The sequence below is a fragment of the Phocoena sinus genome, chromosome 9 (assembly GCF_008692025.1).
Source record: "Phocoena sinus isolate mPhoSin1 chromosome 9, mPhoSin1.pri, whole genome shotgun sequence".
In the NCBI taxonomy this organism is placed as follows: Eukaryota; Metazoa; Chordata; class Mammalia; order Artiodactyla; family Phocoenidae; genus Phocoena; species Phocoena sinus.
The window spans coordinates 45,041,783-45,061,339 of NC_045771.1; the positions used below are offsets into that span (position 1 = coordinate 45,041,783).

General features: G+C 42.6%; 1 protein-coding gene across 5 annotated transcripts in view; it reads left to right on the forward strand.

Moving 5' to 3' along the window:
- The window catches only part of PDE1C (phosphodiesterase 1C), a 472,817-nt gene that overhangs the window by 116,934 nt on the left and 336,326 nt on the right, over positions 1 to 19,557 (forward strand). For all 5 annotated transcript variants that reach the window (XM_032643393.1, XM_032643388.1, XM_032643391.1 and 2 more), the window contains exon 3: positions 9,305 to 9,476. In XM_032643393.1, coding sequence (XP_032499284.1) covers positions 9,305 to 9,476 — 172 coding nt within the window. The remainder of the gene's footprint in view (positions 1 to 9,304; positions 9,477 to 19,557) is intronic.

Below are 19,557 nucleotides of genomic sequence, written 5' to 3' on the forward strand. Positions count from 1 at the left end.
CTGTTTCCATATTTTTGCTTCTACTTAGAAACATTTCATGCTTTCAAAGTCAACTTAAAATAAATTAGAGCAGGGGAATTTTTTTTTTTTTTTTTGGTCAGAACAGACCATTCCAGTGTCCCTGGATATTGCTCTAACCACGTTTGTGGAGAATCGGAGGAAGAGTTCTTTCCCATTCTCTCGGATTTCAAAGAGGAGAGTGCCCAAAAGGCTCACATCAAATTGAGTTGGGATGAGCCGTGTCAGAGGGCTGTGATCCTCCTAAGGCAGGAATGAGTAGCAGGTGGAATTCTGGTTGTATTCTCTGGGATCCAAAGACTGTGTGGAAACTCTATGAATTGGGTACCTTTTGAACTCAGTGTCACTTCTGTTGGCCCCCTTTTAAAGCTCTAGCTCTACTGCGTTCTCCTTATTTCTGTCCCAGGCAGTCTCTGATGATGTGGAAGTGGCGCCACAGTCATGCACAGTAGACCCAGAGAGCTAGGGAATTAATACCCTATGGTGTTACCCTTATCCATGGGATGAGAGCCTGTAGATAAATGCTGTCTCTTCCATTCCTCGGGAGGATCATTCTGAGTGTCACCTACAGCTCCTCTGAAGATCTCTGACTGCAATAATATAAGAGGTGGGAGGGAGGAGTTAGGATTATTTTGTTATTATAAGGCACTCAAACTACCTGTGAAGGGGTATGGTATTATTTGAGAGTGAACTTGGATTAGCTGTAAATGTATATTGTGAACTCTAGGGCAACAGCTAAAAAAAGTTTAAAAAATAACAATAAGCAATATGCTAAGAAAGAGGAATCATGTAAGATGCTCATTTAAAACCATAAAAGGCAGAAAAACAGTGGAAGACAAAAATAAGAACAGAAAACAAAGGCAACAAAGAGAAAACACTAATAAATATGGTAGCTATTAATCCAATTATATAAATAATCATTTAAATGGTCTAAATTGACCAATGGTTTCAATGAACTGATTAAAACATGGTTAATAACCAACCATGGTGATAGCTCAATATTGCACCTGTGTGCTGGCTTTCCCTTGTTGTACCCTGATTCACTCTCTCTGTCCTCCACTCACTCCTGCTTCCTGAAATCACTTCCAAATAACCTACTTGCCACGAGCCCTTGTCTCAGGATCTACTTTCTAGAAGGAAACTAGGCCACGACCCTACCTTGGAAGCAATTCAGGATGGGCTAAGAAAGGCCCCTTTCTCTGGATATGGTGGTATTCTTTGTTTCACTCTTAATATGTTTCCTGTGATTTATTTTTTACTTAAAATTGTTGAAACCAGTCTGTTCACCTTTTGCCTTAAAGGTTTGTTTTATTTTATTTTATTTTATTTGCGGTATGCGGACCTCTCACTGTTGTGGCCTTTCCCGTTGCGGAGCACAGGCTCCGGACGTGCAGGCTCAGCGGCCGTGGCTCATGGGCCCAGCCGCTCTGCGGCATGTGGGATCTTCCCGGACCGGGGCACGCACCCGTGTCCCCTGCATCGGCAGGTGGACTCTCAACCACGGCACCACCAGGGAAGCCCAAAAGTTTATTTTTTAAAAAATAGTCCGTCATTACTAATTAATTTACTTAGCAAACATCTCTTCAAGGCCTGTTGAGAACAATCATAAGTTCATACTAATAGTTCTAATTCAGATCCTAAACGACAAGATTCTTCTTCACATTCTCCTGTTGCCTACTTGTATTTGCCTTCTCCTGAAGTGAGAACTCTGGATCCCTGCACCCTCATGACAGTTGCTCATTTGCTCTTTCCTACGATATGTATGACATAGTTTAGATTACTACTTTATGATTACTACTGACTAGAAACCTGCTAATGGAAGTTCAAGATTTCTTTGCAGTGTATATGTTTGTGTGTGTGCCCTTAGAATTGGTCTCTGAGGATGTATAGTTGGAGTACGGTATTGAAAAGATATTTAAATTCTTGTTTTCCATTATGGTTGTGTTACCAATTTGATATACAGTTAGATTTGATAGTTTCTGTTTGTATTCAGTTTTAGGATTTCTTTATTCCTTGCTGATTTGATTTTCTCTTTGAATATTAAAACATTTGCATAGTTCAAAAGTAAAAACTATCTGTAAATGCAAAGTCTTTCTGTCATCTTTAGTGTATTCTGCCTACTCTCAACCCATCCCCCTGTAGATAACTATTTTCATGGTTTCTAGTCTGTTATTCTTGTTTGTCTTTTTGCAAAAATATGCAAAGACATTTCCCCTATCTTTTACTCCAGAGATAGCATAATACACTATCAAATACTAGATAGCATAATATACAACTCACGCATGTTGCTTTTTCCCCACTTAGCATACATATTGGAAATCACTCCTCATCAGTTTACAGACTTTGGGATATTAGTAGCTCATTATATATATGTAGCATAGTTAATTCAATTGACTAGTATGGTTAGGTTAATTATAGGAATTTCTCAAGGGGTGCAGCAAATATTGGTTATGGACAGCATGAGGTCTTTGGTATTGCTAAAGGATAATTTTAAAAAATCATAAGAATCCAAAGTGAATATATGTTAAAGATCTTATTTAACTCATTAATTGATGAAGAAACCAGTAAGATGTTACAACTGGTTTGAAGGAGAATCCAAAGAGCAAATATACAGATCCGTCAGGAAGGCTGAGATGAATTTGCTTATTAGATGTAAAACTGGCAAAATGCATCATATCTACAAGGCAATAATTAATTGCATTCCATGGGACAACTTTACATTTCTAAAACCAAAAATCATTTGCATTACTATTAGTTTTCTCCAATTTTCAGAACTGTGAAATAGCTACAAGATAATAGAAAATGGAGATAACTGAGATGGGTGAGTTAGACAGGATATTCACTAAACTTTTTTGTCCATTTCAAGTCTTTAACCATTTTTCTTAACAATGTTTATGGAGGGGATGGGGATGAGGGGTAGGGGAAAACAGATTTATTTTTCCAAAGACTGGCTCTAGTCTGAACCACTCAGTAGTTACCTTGCATTTTTCTGCCTCTCCAAAGTTTCTTGAGGGCAGGGATTGGGTAATAAAAGCTTCTGTATGTCTTGACGGATTCGGCACAGAGCTCTAAAGTGCTCTGCACTGTGCTAGAGTATTGGGGGCACAATCGTAAATCCCCTTCTGTTGATGGTTGGCATGTATCAGTGGACTTACGCCCCAGTCATATCCACTATTCTTGTCTTCCCATTTTGTGCTGTGTTGTTCACGTACAGCAGACTGTTGTCAATAATTTACCTTCTGAAAGGGATTAAAACAGAAATAGCAAAATTCTCCTTATAATACTTCATGTTATGCCAGCTTCCTGGATCTCTCTCGGGTTTGTGCCTTAGGCCAGGTTATAGGTGATACAGTACTAATGAGCTGTTATAATTAGATCCTTGTGGATGGAGCCCAAGTTCTGCTTAAATTACAGCTTTTATCAAGTCAGATAATGGCTGGAACACTCCAGGACAGGGCTGAGGCTTTGATATTGCCCTTCTTTAAAACATTTATTATTATTATAGTTTTTAAAAAATTATTGTTTGGGTTCAGTGAGAAGGGTAATTTATTCCCCATTTTATCCTGCTGTGAAAAATTTTCCTATCTCAGTCACGATAGAAGTGTTTGCTGAAACAGAATATTCTCATTTGAATCATGTATTCATCATCTGTGTGCTTCCTCTTCATGAATATGGAGGGGATCTTTGCTTATATTTTCTATCTTGAAATACAGCTTTTCAGAGCATGGTTCAACTGCAGGCCCACGAGCTGCTCCACCTCCAGCATTTTCTAACGGCATCACAGCCTACCTGGCTGCTTAACCAGAAACCTCAATCCATCTTGCCACTTCTCTCTTCATCGTCTACACCCAATCAGTTACCAAATCCTACTGATTCTACTTGCATATCTCCTAAATCCACCTGTTTCTCTCTGTCTTTATCATCACTGTGCTTTTCCAGACCCCTCATTTTCTCACGGCCAATTTGCCTTTTGGTTGATCACCCGGTTCTAGGCTCACGCACACCTCCCAGCTGGAACATCCTCTGTATTGCTGGTTCCCAACAATTTTTTGAGCAAAGACCCCGCCCTGCCCCGCCCCCCCAAGTTAAAAAACAAAACAAAACAAAAACCAAATCAAGGACTATCCCATGAGACTGATGGTTCTCTGGGTTCTCAAAGGTCAAGAGAACCAGGCCATTTCCATTTTTTGAGTTTCCCAGAATATTAAAAAATGTGAGGAATTGCCAAAATAAGCTATAAAAATTGTAATGTGTTATAACTGTTTGCATTTAACAAATTAATAATTTTAACATGAGAAAACTGTGCAGTGTAGTTATGCCTTTCACAAGATAATTGGAGGATTTATTAAAATGTCAGTTCTTAGTACTTTATAGAGAGTGTATCATTTGGATATGGGGAACACCTTTATGTTAATATGCTGAGCACACATATAACATTTAGGAAAGCATTTGGCTACAAACAACCAAATACCTAAGAATGTAATAAGTCAGTATTCATATGTCTCACATCTAGAAATCTGGAGATGAGGGAGACCAGGGAAGCTGTTCAACTGTGTTGTCGGGGATTCAGGTTCTTTCCACCTTTATGTTTTTCCATATGCAAGGTGTAAGCTTTTGTCATAATGCTTGTCACCTCATGGTCATGAGATGGCTGCTGTAGCTCTAACACACGTTCACCTTCCAGTAAGAAGAAGAAAGAAAAGCAAAGGGGAAAATAAGGAAAGGCAAAATTTAAAGGGACAAAAATGTTTTTCTCCTGTTGAGACTTTACTTTTTCATTGGGACAGAGACACTAGTCCCAGGGATTTCCACCTACATTTCATTGGCCAGAATTATAACATATGGTTAGCCATAGCAGTAAGGGAGGCTTGGAAATTGAGTATATTGTTTTCTAGCCTCTTCGGAAGAGGAAGGCAAGTAAAAAGGGAGTTGGGAATGAATGTTGAGTGAATCCTATTTATAGCTTCTGCCACAGTCGTCTTCTTTTTTTTTTTCTTCCTTTTTATATATTTTTTTTATTGAGGTGAAATTTACGTAACTTAAAATTAACCTTAAAAATTATTTTTATTTTTTTAAAACATCTCTATTGGAGTATAATTGCTTTACATTGTTGTGTTAGATTCTGCTGTATAACAAAGTGAATCAGCTATACATATACATATATCCCCATATCCCCTCCCTCTTGAGTCTTTCTCCCAGCCTCCCTATCCTACCCCTCCAGGTGGTCACAAAGCACCGAGCTGATCTCCCTGTGCTATGCAGCTGCTTCCCACTAGCTATCTATTTTACATTTGGTAGTGTATATATGTAAATGCCACTCTCTCGTTTGTCCCAGCTTACCCTTCCCCCTCCCCATGTCCTCAAGTCCATTCTCTACGTCTGCATCTTTATTCCTATCCTGCCCCTAGGTTCTTCAGAACCATTTTGTTTTTTTGATTCCATATATATGTGTTAGCGTACGGTATTTGTTTTTCTCTTTCTGACTTACTTCACTCTGTATCACAGACTCTAGGTCCATCCACCTCACTACAAATAACTCAATTTCGTTTCTTTTTATGGCTGAGTAATATTCCACTGTATATATGTGCCACATCTTCTTTATCCAGTCATCTGTCAATGAACACTTAGGTTGCTTCCATGTCCTGGCTATTGTAAATAGTGCTGCAATGAACATTGTGGTACATGACTCTTTTGGAATTATGGTTTTCTCAGGGTATATGCCCAGTAGGGGGATTGCTGGGCCATATGGTAGTTCTATTTTTAGTTTTTTAAGGAACCTCCATACTGTTCTCCATAGCGGCTGTCTTCTTTTAAACTTGCCAGTGTATCTTTGTAGCTGCTGGTACAACTTCTGAAGGTGTTACTGCATGTCCATCTGGGACCCCTGATGGACAGATAGCTTGAATCACATGACCCTTCTGATTCACTGACTGAGAAAATGAAAAACCTATTATGCATTCATTAGTGCTTTTACATAAATTTCTAGTTTATTAATCATATCTATATATACTTAAAAATTAGTCGTATATATAGACTTTGTTATTCCATCTACAGATACAATGGATTCACAGACCTCTTCATATAGCCTTGCTAGTCCCCACAGGTTCACTACTCTACAGCACCCTCGTTTGCTTTCAGACATGGAAATGGTCATGTCACCATAACCTTGGTTAAAAATATTTAGTTCTTTTTTGCCTACAGAAGAAATTCTAAAATAATTAGCATTTTATTCAAGGCCCTATACAACCAATATTTGGCCTTATCTCTGGTCACTGTCCTCTCTCTCGAGCTGCTTTGTTCTGCCACAGAGCCTTTGCACATGCTATTTGCACTGAATGCTCTTCTCTCTCTTCCCCATCTGCTGAAGATCTGTTCCTGCTTTAGACCCATATCAGACGTTACGTTCGCTGTGTGGCTTTCCCCAGGGCCCTGAGGCAGAGTGGGGGAGCTCTCCTCTGCCCCTTCTAGCACTTCTTTGTCCCTTAGTTATGGTGCATTGCCCATTTATTGTGATTGTTTATAGGCTGACTCATCCCAAGGGAACCAGTCTCATTCATCTATTTCGAGAGCCCAGAACGGAATCTGGCATATTGAGGGAATTCAGAATTTGTATATTGAATGAGTAAATGAAAGAATGAAGGGAAATAGGCAGGGAGTTTATTGTAAGGTCTTTGCTTAGATCAAATCTAAGAAAACAGGCTGCTGCTTTTGTCTTCCTCCTAGAACCAGACCTTCGTTAACACAAAACCAGACTTTCATTAATAGGACCAGATCTTATTAAGATATGTGTTTAGGACTTTGAAAAAGCTGTCTTGCATTTCAGGAGTTGGAGAGCTCTGTTTTCTGCTCTTAATGTGCCTTAATTTTCTCTGGATTGACACAAAAGCAGTTTGGATGTGGTACAACCCCAAGGATCATTCGTGACTGTGGTCATTAAAAGAGTTGTTTTCGGAGCCATGGGTGTCCTTGGTGAAGGTTCAGGGGTCCTCATGAGGTGCTCCCTTTTGTGTGTGAAGTTCTTTTGATCTTAGCTGCAGAGACAACCTTCAGGCACAACAAACTACGGTGATTTCTTCTGTTGTGGGCTGTGGATGGTTGATCAGGGAGGCAGCCCCATGAGCATACGAATATGTTCTCTACCCACCGATCACATGCATGTGCATTAGCTGGCACTGCTCCTTACCCCTCCATGCCCACCTCCTCATGCCCCATAAAGAGTCTTTGTGTGAATTAGAAAAAGGTCCTCCTTCTGCACAGATGGGATAGAAAAAGCCAACCCCCTCTGGATGGACAGAGCTCCATGGGTGCATGACTCAGAGACCTGACAGTATATCTGAGCAAAGATAAAGGCTTTCTTTCCTCTGGGAAGAGGATAACCAGCACCGGCCAATGGTAACTGGATAATGATAGTGGTCATGCCCTCAGTCTCTACCTTAAAAATATAACTTGCTCATAGACATTTAAAATAATAACTATTTTTATTACTTATTTTTAAGACTTACTTGTATTTTTATAATAACTCTTAATTTTAGAACATTTTTAGATTTACAGAAAATTTGCAAAGATAGTACAAAGAGCTCCCAAATACCCCATTCCCAGTTTCCCCAATTATTAAGCTTTTATATTAGTATGGTACATTTGTCACAATTAATGAACCAATATCGATATACATTGTTATTAACTAATGTACATACTTTATTGAAATTTCCTTAGTTTTTCCTAATGTCCTTTCTTAGTTTCAGGACCCCATCAGGATACCACATTAGTTATCATGTCTTCTTAGGCTCCTCTAGGCTGTGACAGGTTTTCAGACTTTCCTTGTTCTTTGATTACCTTGACGGTTTTGAGGAGTACTGGTCAGATGTTTTGCAGAGTGTCTGTCAGTTGGGATTTGTCTTTTCCCTATGACTAGACTGAGTGTTTTAATGGGTTTTATTAGTTTTAGGTGTGGTAAGGCCAACAGATCCGGGGATGACTGCCATTGAAAAGATAGCTTCTTAGTATTCACAGATCCCAAAAGAGGGGGTACACGTCATACCACGGAGGCCACGCTGAGAAGCATTGGGGTTGTTGTGAGGCAGAGGGAGGGAGGAACTGTGGGCAAGAGTCTTTACTGTGGTTTCTGCAGGAAGGAATGGGTTCTGCCAGGTAAGCAGGCTTAGGATTGGCTAGTTTGAATAATTTTAGTGCGCTCTGGGGCATAGGGGCTGTCCCTAGATGTCTGGTACCTGTCTGGGGTTATCGGGGCAGGTGGAGAGTGACTCAGGATGTGAAAGCTTGGTGAGGGAGGTGTTGGGGTGTGGTTGCTGGTTTGGCTGGCTGGTATCTGAAAAGCATGCCCGTTGGAGGGGGGACTCTTCCTGAGGAATGGAGGGGAGGGAGGAAGGGGGAGGTGACGGAGGCAGGAGGCCAAGGCAAGATGACTCAGGGGTATTTTCTGGTTGTCCAAACAGGGCTTGTCTGGGATACGCATGTAGGGCAGATGTTAAAGTATTAAGTTTACAGAAGATGGAAACATGCTTAGTACTTCGGGGTTATATATTTTGGGGAGAAAGACCATGGAGGTAAAGTGCCATTTTCATCACATCGTATCAAGGATATAACTTATCACTGTTGATACTGACCTTGAATACCTGGCTGATCAGGCCCTATTTTGTGGCACCATATCTACTTCACGTCTGCCTTTAATTTTAATGTTCATCTCATATGTTTGAAGTGTTTGTAGGGTAGGGTCTTGGTAAACATCCAGTGTAGTTTTCCTTGAGTCTTGATCTTCCAGAAGAATGAACCTGCCTATAGTGGGTTCTAGTTCTTAGAGGGGGGCCCTCTTTGGGGTGGGTGTCTCCACAGAATACAGTCTTGAAACTTGGGCCTTAGGCAAGATGAGTTCCCAGGGGAGACTTGTGTCTGAATATCCTGCTATTCTCTAAAATGGTTGTCCTTTGTATACTTCCAGTTGCTGAATAAATACTTCAGTAAATACCGACAACTCTGTCAGGAGTTGGAGTTGATTACCACTGAAATGAGACAGGATATATATTCACAATACTTAGCTGTGAGTTAAAATGCTCAGAGTACTAACCTATTTTTGTATATAAACTTAAAAAATCCTGGTTACTCCTTAAGTTGCCTGACCAAAACCTTTTGGAGCCCTCTGATGTTGGTGGAGATCATGAAAGGTACGTCAGTGTTCCTGCTCTGCTTTTGAAAATCCCAAGTTGGGCAAGGCAGGCCATGGAGTTGGTTGGTAACTCACCTGCACCCCTTTTTCCCCCTCATGCCTCAGGGTCTAAGTCTCAGAACTGTCTGTGGAACTCCCTCATCGACGGTCTCACAGGGAATGTCAAGGAGAAGCCACGGCCGACGATTGTCCATGACCCCCGGCCACCGGAGGAAATCCTAGCTGATGAATTGCCTCAGCTTGATAGCCCGGAAGCCTTGGTGAAAACGTCCTTCAGGTTTGGTGGATTGCAACTCAGTTTGTTCCTTCCTATTTGCTTGTGGAGTTATTTCAGTCCAGTTGGATGCCGCGTCAGCGTGGCCAGCAAATTACCTCATTTCTCTGCACGAAGTAAATTAGAATTGATGAAGTAGTGTCGGAAGTAATGCCGCTAAACTTCTGGCTGGATTTCCTGAATGTAGTGAAGACCATATCAGTAGTTAAGTTGCTGTTGGTATTTAATTGGTATTGGCATTTAAATGCTGAGGCAAAGGATTTACTGACATTGGCAATTTGAATTGGATTAATGAGTCTTTTGCTTCAAAGGAGGATGACGAAGGGAGATAAGTGCACGGGGGAAAAAGCATGTGGTGGGAATTAACTCAGCCCCGTGCCTTTAGAGTTCCTTGCTGGGGGAAGTTTTCTAGTTGTAAGAGAAGTGAGAGCTGCTGCCTCCTGAAATGAAGTGCGGATCTTCTTCTGTGGTTTCCCAGGTGGCTGTTGACTCTGTTCTTGTTCATCGTCTAGTCCTGCGTTTTCCCGCAAAGTTCTCTGGTGTTTTCTTTTTGTATTGTACTCCACTTCCATCATGAGGCGTCTCCTTACCTTCTCACCTGTATTAAATAAAAATCAGTCTGGGTATGGATGTGGTATAGAAAAGTGATTCTTTTTTCTGAATGGGTCTTTCAAACTCACTTTTGAAAAACGCAGTTGTACTGGTGTCAGAAATTAAGTTTTAATGATTTTGCCAGCCTGCCTTCCTCCCCTCCTTTCCCCCTGTTATTCTAATTTTACTTCTTTCATTTTTCTTTCCATTATATAAGGCTTTCGTACTCTCCACATGGCTAGTAGTACATGTAAGCTTCCCTTTTCTTCCCTCATAAACAAATCAGACAGGATTTGGAGTCCAGGAAATATACTTGAAAAATGTGTTCTCTTTTGCATCCAGGTGATATGTGTAATCGCCCAGTAAAAGCCATTTCATTGTGTGAAGGTTCTTAGTGTGGACTGAATTATAGATGAGTTCTGAAAAGGAGTGATGAATAGGGGTTTGGATTTCTTTATATAATGTGACTGATGCAGTGGTGGGACCAGAATTGCAAGGCAAATGCTTTTCTTATTCCTAGTAAGGGTTTACTGCATTGTGAGGTTTAAATGAAATAAAAACCACTCAAGTAGAGAGAAGTACATTCTATGAACCTGTGATTCTCTGCAAGTGACTGTGGGGGGAAGAGGGGAGGGTGAATGGGTCTCGTGGTCTGTGTGTTCTCATCTGCAAGTGTCTCTGGTGGAGTCAACCCCTTCATATACTGTCTTCTGGTAATTACACCTTCCACCTCAAACCAGGTTCATCGTCTTCTTCAGTGAATAGCTAAAGAGCTGCTCCCATGAAAAGAACATCGTATTTGCTAGCCCAACTCCATTACCATCATCCCTTCTCTTTGCATTCCCTCTGTGCTCTTTAATAGAGAAAAGGTACTGATGGCCATGAACTTCTTTTGATCTGCTAGTTGTATTATGTGCCAATGTCTTGGTTCCAGAAAGAGATTAAGTTATAAGTTTGTTAAGGTCAGGATTTATTTCTGATTCCTTGTAGCACTTGGTGTGTAGTAGGAGAAACACAGTAGGTGTAAATATGCCAGTCCTATAGCAGTGGAAGCCAGAAATGTATTGGCATTTGTTGTTCATTTACTGGTCTCCTTAATACAATTCTGTGCTATCCTGGAACCATCCTTTCTTCCAAAGAAGACAGTTGATTTCAACAGCAATGTTAGAGGGTAAATATTCTCTAAAGCAGTTGTCCTTAATTGTGGTAGTAACATCAGTTGTGAGATTTGTTGCAGATAAGTTATTATAAGCAAAATGTGGGAATAGCTTACTCATCAAGAAATAATTTAGAGCAGAATCAAGGTTGCTCTTGTAGCAGAAGACCTAAATAGACATTTCTTCAAAGAAGACATACAGATGGCCGAGAAGTACGTGAAAAGCTGCTCAACATCACTAATCATTAGAGAAATGCAAATCAAAACTGCAATGAGGTATCACCTCACACCTGTCAGAATGGCCATCATCAAAAAAATCTACAAACAATAAATGCTGGAGAGGGTGTGGAGAAAAGGGAACCCTCTTGCACTGTTGCTGGGAATGTAAATTGATACAGCCACTATGGGGAACAGTATGGAGGTTCCTTAAAAAACTAAAAATAGAACTACCATATGACCCAGCAATCCCACTCCTGTGCATATACCCAGAGAAAGCCATAATTCAAAAAGACACATGCACCCCAATGTTCACTGCAGCACTATTTACAATAGCCAGGTCATGGAAGCAACCTAAATGCGCACTGACAGATGAATGGATGAAGAAGATGTGGTACATATATACAATGAAATATTAGTCAGCCATAAAAAGGAACGAAATTGCGTCATTTGTAGAGACCGTCATACAGAGTGAAGTAAGTCAGAAAGAGAAAAACATCATATATTAACGCGTATATGTGGAATCTAGAAAAATGGTACAGATGAACCGGTTTGCAAGGCAGAAATAGAGACACAGATGTAGAGAACAAACGTATGGATACCAAGGGGGGAAAGCAGGGGTGGTGGTGGTGGGATGAATTGGGAGATTGGGATTGACATGTATACACTAATATGTATAAAATAGATAACTAATAAGAACCTGCTGTATAAAAAATAAATAAAATAAAATTCAAAACAAAAAAAGCTTGCCCTTGTAATAATACCACTTGTTTTCTAGATGCCTTTTGGATTGCAGAGAAGGAATGAGTTGTAGCTGGATATTAAATAATGTGATAGGAATATATCACAATGTGTTCCCCCCCCCACCTCCCTTTTTACTCCAGGAGTGAAAAAACCTGGTAATTGCTGACTCCAATATTAGTGACTCCGGAAAATCTAGGACGACCAGTGCATTATGCTCCTGCAGTTTTAAACTTCAGGGGTGCATCCATCATCAGCGCTCTCAATCCCTATGATAACTTCTTTAACCAAACAGTACAGTCGTCCCTTTGCTGAGATTGGGGTGTTGGGTTCTTTTTTCTGACTCTGAAATTCAGTCTCTCAGCCACCGTGCCGTGTGTGTGTGTGTGTGTGTGTGTGTGTGTGTGTGTGTACACACTTATACACAACCCCACACACAATTAAGGGATCCGGGCATGTGACTGTGAACATCCTGCCCTTTGCAGTTCTGCAGAGTCTTGTTTGCTGCGGAGGAACACATGGTTCTTGTGAATTGGCATCCTCTGTCCTCATAGCTCCTCTGCAGGATCGTTACCACCGAGCAACAGGGGAGAAGTGATAGCTTTGCCTACTCCCTTCTCTTTCTCCTTGTTCACACTTGGAGGGCATTTGGAATTTGGGGCCACAAAATATGGTCATCTTTTTTTTTTTTTTTGATTGGGCAAGGAAATGCCTCTTTATTGGTGCTGGAGCTGTTCCTGAGGCAGTCAGACCATGGGACCCTCATTGGGACCCTTGCCCTCAGCTACTTCCATCTGTGGGAGATACTCTGTCCCAAGAACACCTATTGTATCAGCTTCTGTAACTGATGCAGCAGTGGGCGTGGTAGGTGGGGGTGTCCTTCCGGGCAGCAGCTGGGGACGCACGTGCAGGTAGCGCTTGGCAGCCACCTCCCACTCCTCCATGCCTTTGAGCAGATACACACAGAGTGAATAAGATCAGACTTGGGTTTTGTGGGTCCAGGTGCAGACACTGTGGGCTCTGAAAGCTCACGAAGCCTCTGACATGAAAAAAAGTCTGCTTTCAAAACCCGAGACTTTTGAAAAGAGGAAAGTGGGGACCAAAGCTAAATAAAACGTCTTGAGTGTCTCGAAAGTAGACACTTCTGGGAACTGTACCCAGGTGCCTGTTTTCCTTGTTCCTCACGATCTGTCCCTTTGAACCTTGTTCTGCTCAGGTTTTTCTTAAAAGAGATGAGAGAATGTGCTGAGCCTGAAGCTTAAGGAAGATAGGGCAGTCCAGCCAGTCTGATTAGTGACCGGAATCTTAGTATTTACCACTAGAAGACCCAAGAGAACAGGAAAGAGCTGGCTGCTGAGAACCCTTTATCTCCCCAGCTTCTAGTGTGCACATTTGCAAAGGTGAGACCCAGCCCAGATTGTACTGAAAGTTAAGGAAACCAATGTTTATTGAGCATCTGCTATGTCTAGGAACTGTACATTCATTTCCTCATTTAATCTCCCCAAACCGTGGTAAGGTGTGTATTGCTATCCCAGTTGTGCAGGTCAGGAAACTGAGTCTCAGAGAGATCAAGTAACTTACCCAAAGCCACCCAGCAAGTGGCAGAGCTGGAAATTTCAACCCAGTCCACCTGGCTCCAAAGCCTTACCTGTCCACCATGTTCTACCACCACATCACCTTGGCTTTCCTGCTTCTGGGTTTGCTGTTGGTGAAATAAGATAGAGTGATTGATTCTACTAATCTGGATATGCAATTTGGATATATAGTTTGAGGCTTATCCTGTTCTATCGCACTAACTCTTTTTTTCTAGTCTAAACTTACGTTTTTGATCCACCTACCCCTTTCTGGTAGGAGCCCATTAAGGTAAACTTTATGTCCAATAAATTCGTTGAGGGATCCTGTTAAATGCAGACCCACATTCAGTAGGTCTGGATAGCAGCCTGTGAATCTGTGTTTCTAACAAGCTCCCAAGTGATGTGGTGGTCCAAGGACCACCCTCTGAGGAGTGAGGCGTGGGCTTTGGAATACCACAGGCATGAATTTGCAAATGCTCTTCTTAACTGTGTGATTTTGAGTCATGGTTTTGATTCTCAGTTGCCTCATTTTACAAACGGAAACAGTGAAATAACAGCAGTGGCCTCGGGTCCTGTTGCTAGGATTGAGTGGGCGATGAATATGGCAGCCCCTAATTCCTTCTCTCCCAGTTTTTCAAAATCCTGTTTAGGAGTGGATTGATCCTCTGCACCTTGACCCCTTCTTCTGTGACTGGGCTGTGCAATGTGCCCCAGGCTGGGAATACGAGCCCAGTAGGTACTTTGTGAGCAAGGCTGGCCTCTGGCCTGACCTCCTTGGGCAGTAGTGGAAATTCTGAAGCCATCCAGCACGTTGGCCATCTCAGTTACTTACCTTGAATTGTGTGACTCAACATAGGTTTTGATAATTTTGCATTTGGAAGAAGAGTTTGCTCACTCCCTGGAGAGTCACTGGGGGATTGATGAACTTCTCTTCCCACACAGAATGGACTTATTTGGGCTTTGGCAAAAGCGTTCCTGATTCTATACGTAACTTACTAAGAATATGTTCCAGAGAGCAGAACTGCATTGATTGAGCCAACACCCTCGGCCGCAGATGAGATTAAGTCCTTGTCAGATCCCATTTAACGGATTGCGTTTTCCACGCAGAATTAAATCGTTGAACTCATCCTCATTTTGGCTTTTGGCATTCATTTTTCCACCAACAGCTATAGCCAAGAAGCCAGTTTCTGACTTGATTACTTTCAGGAAGTGTGCAATCTGGCTGATGATATGGCTTGGTGTGGGGTAGCGTCCCCTGCAGCTTCAGACCCCACCCCGGAATGAGTCATGGGTTAAAATTCCCAATTAGCTCATGGGAAGTCTGGTCACATGTCTTTCTCTATCACCATATGTTGGTCACCCACCGGGAACTTCGGGGGGCCCCTACTTCCGTGACTTAGTGCTGTCTCCCTGGAGTTGACATTTTCCTTTCTAGTCTTCGCTAATCCAAAGCGGTAGAGTTTTGCTCAGGTCTGTGAAGGGGAAAAATGAAAGAATGAATTCTGATTTTTTTTAAAACTCAGAAGAGTTTCTGTTGCAACTTTGGCTTCCCACAAGGGAAATACTTAGGCTTCTCTTTGCAAAGCAAGTTTTTATAGACAGATTTTCCAATGTTGGAAATTGACAAAGCATATATCGTGCAGACACCGTTCCGTTTGCATTCTTCCTGGTCCTTCCACTAGTATTTTGGGAAACAGGGAGTTTTGTCTCTGTGGTGGCCATGTGAATGCACCTCTCACATCTCTGACCACACGGAATGTACTTGACCCATGGCCCCAGCTTCTGTGCAAGGATATTTGTCCCTGTGATGGCTCTGGCTGTGTTTCTCAAGGGTACTTTCAGCCAATGACTAAGAGTGCCAGGGATCCTAAGGGTGGCCATTCCTGGGAGACACGGGACTCCTCTGATGGTGACTTCAGCTCGAGGACTCCAAGTTCCTTGGTGAACTTTCTTTAGAATTGCACTGTGATCTAAGACGCTCCCACCCAACCTGCCGTCCTTCTCTCCTTCGCTGGAGGTCAGACCTGCATCTCGCCTCTCCCTGCCTCCTCTGGCTCCTTCCCCATTTTCTCTTTCAGATGTTCCCCCTGATAAATTTCTTGCACGTCTAATCCTTCCTTGGCACCTGCTTCTCAGAAGGCCCCGGCTAACGCAGCCTCACACCATGCTGCGATGCTCTGCTGGCACACCACTGCCAGCTCTGTGCTGTGGGCACAGCTGCAGCTTCAAGGCTACTGGCCTAGAAATCCTGGGCCAGTTTTCTGTGCTTGATTTTATACTTGATGCTGCATCTAGTGGTGGGGTGAACATGGGGCAGGCCACAGTTTCTTTTAGTCTTTTGTACTTTTATTGCCCACTGGAGACTTTGCTGAAACATTGAGATTAACTAAAGAAGCTACAACGTGAGAAGGGAGCATTTAAAATCGTACCCCAAATATAATTGTTTCTTTTGTACAAGGGAAATGCTAAAGAATGTTGGACATTGTACAGCGGGTTTGAACACTCTGGTTGCCAGCCAGTGGACCTGTCTCCAAGGCTAACTTCCCCTTAAGAGCGTATCCTTTTTCAAACCAGACACATTCTCATCAGGCTATCCGGGAAGCCAGGGTTCTACCCATAGGAATGGCACTCATCCGAGGTGTCCTCAACAACTTGGTGTATGCCTAAATCAGAATAACTCCTAGCAGAACATTTTACAAAGTGTGGGTGAGTCATCCTAGGAGAATCCCACAGGGAGGAGTGGGGAGCTTCAGTACTGTCAGGCGGGGGAGAGGCTCGGCTACTCCTGGAGGCTTCATCTCCATCTCTCTGCCAGTGTGCAGCGTGGGTCAACCTCCCGTGCTTCCTGATGAGCAACAGGAACTTCTGTCCTTGGTCACACAGAGACTTGAAGTGTGCTAGGGGTCTCTGAAGTTCTCTCTAAATGAAGGCAGGTCTCCCATCTCTCCATGGCGGTGCTTTGCATCCCATCGAGGTCTGGTCATGATTCTCATGTGCTTCTGGATCAGATGGTCTGGCCTTTAGCCCTTGGGTACTTTGTCCCCATGTCAACCTCATGGGTCAACTCCCCAAGCACAATCCCTGGTAACTTCTGAGGTTCAACCTCAGGAGCTTGTGGGAACCTCTGGGGCCTGTCCAAACCACACAGAACCCAAGAGACAACTTGGGGAAGCTAAAACCCAGCCTCCTTCTACCTGACTCTACTGGCCACAGAGTTTACTCAGATGTGGACCTTCTGGTTTATGGGTAGATGTCCCTCTGGAAAGAGAAGTGGAAGTCTCACTCCTGCCCCATCTGCCTCGTCTCCCTGTAATCCCCCAAGTCCGAAAAGCTGGGTCTCTGGCTTCTTGCTTCTCCTACATTATATCCTCCTCTTCCCCAGGACCAGGCCTTGGGCTAAGTCTTAATGGTGGATGAGGTAAAGAGACAGATTGGCCTAACTGATATGGGACCCTACACTGGGAAATACCTCAGAAGCACCGTGTGTTATGCCTTAGAAACTTTCAGTGATGAATGACTTTACCTCATTGGTTTTTCTGCAGTAAAATTAAGGTTCCCTAAATAAAAATAGAGCAACACCCTTTGAAGCTGTGCCCTGCGGTAATATCCCTTGATTGGTGATTGGTCCCTGTCCTCAGCAGTGGGGGATCCCGGGTTATGTTATGAACCTCACGATAATGTTACTTTGTGTTTTACTCTGTAGAAATTTTTGTCCCCACTTGCAGCCTTAAGGCAGGGTTTCTGCCCTTGCTAGCAGGAAAGGAGAGATTTCCTTCTTATTGAATCTTTCTAATAATGGATGCTCTCTTCCCATTCAAATGCTCAGTGCTTGTTCTGCAGTCACATCCCATGCCCGGCACTGGAGCCACTTGAGGTGAACTGGATCAGCACATACCCTTGCCCCCTGACCTTACATGGATCAGTGAATATGTTGAATGACACTTGGTGTAACCATTGAAACAGGCCGGCCTGGATCATGGTGGACATAAAAGGGAAGCAAAAGGAACGGCGTTAGCCAGGGTCAGGAGGCAGGAAGACATGGCATATGTTGAAGGAACTGTTGGATTTGTGTCTAAGGCATGTGAAAGTGAGGCAGTCTTGGAAAAGTAAAGTTGAGACCAAATATGGCAGGGTGTTGTTTGCCATGAGAAGAAGGTTCACTTTTATTCCATAGGCAGAGATCTTTGGAGCTTTGGGAAATCTTTGGGGAAGTAGAAAGAAGACTGCATATTTTTTTCTAATTAAATTACAGAATTAGGATTTATATTTTCATGCCTCTGCCCTCTATACACAGAACATCAAGACTAAGGTTTTCTGCCCGGCAGCAGAGATGGAATAATGGAGCTGGAGAACAGCATGGGATTTAAAAACCTATGGAGGAAGAAGAGCATGGACAGTCTGGGGAAGACCCTTGTGAAAATATGTCTTCCCGCATGGATTGGAACAGGGACCGTTGTTTTTTCTATCACTTCTAAATGTAGTAGCAGCTAATGGTTATTGAATAGACAGCCCCATAACTGTAGTCTGGCTGCTCCCCATTTATTGATTACTGTTAAGTGCAGCAGGAGTTGAATTTGCTAAGATGAATTACCTCTGGACCCAGCTCGGTTGGGGAAGGATGGTTATTTGAACAAGAGCTGTAGACATGCTTGTCCTCCTTTGGAAGGGATGATGATTCTGGCTCAGGTGATGGGGTCAAGTACTCGGAGGCAGACGCATTGCAAACTGCCCGAGAGTATAACTTGTGCACACTCTGCAAAGCCAGAAACAGGAGGATGTGAATCAAATAGCAAACTTGGATTCCGGGATCCAAACCTTGATCTGTACATCAGTTTCATTCTTTGAAAATGGTCTGGATTGAGAATGAGAAAGGGGATGTATGCAGGGGGCTGAATTATATTTATTAAAATTTGTGTTTCTCTATTGTTTTGGTAATTATTCTATCTTCGACCCTGTCTGGCCCTGTCGGGGCTGAGTTTCGTCGGTCATTAGGTTTCCACGGGTAGCACTTTTGTGTCTAGCTCTAAGCCAACTGGTAGGTGCCTACATTGTTTTTCAAAAAACTATTTTGACAATTTTTAAACCTTCAGAGAAGTTGTAAGACTAGTAAAATGAACAACTGTCTATCTTCCACCTAGAGTCACTTTTGCTTGCTTGCTATCAAATCTATCATCTATTTATCTTTTTTTTTTCTGAATCTTTTGACCTTAAGTTGTAGACATCATGACCTTTCAGCTTCAGCTTGTATCACTTAAGAGTGAGACCACTTTCTTACACACACAGTATAATTACCAAATTCAGGAAGCTTAACTTTGATATAATACTATTATCTAATATACAGCCCACATTCAGATTTCACCAAATGTTCCGATAATGTCTTTTTTTTTTTTTTGCGGTACGCGGGCCTCTCACTGTTGTGGCCTCTCCCGTTGCGGAGCACAGGCTCCGGACGCGCAGGCTGAGCAGCCATGGCTCACGAGCCCAGCCACTCCGTGGCATGTGGGATCTTCCCAGACCGGGGCACGAACCCATGTCCCCTGCATCGGCAGGCGGACTCTCAACCACTGCGCCACCAGGGAAGCCCCAATAATGTCTTTTATGACAATCTTTTTATCTGATCCAGAACCCGTTCCTGAAGCACACATTACATTTAGTTGTCAGTCTCCTTTAATTTGAAGCAGATTTTTAGTCTTTCTTTGTCTTGCAAGGCATTAACATTTTGAAGCAAACGGGTCACATGTTTTTTGCGGCAGAATGTTCCTCAGTTTGGGATTGTCTGATCGTTGCCTTGCGATTTGATTCAGGT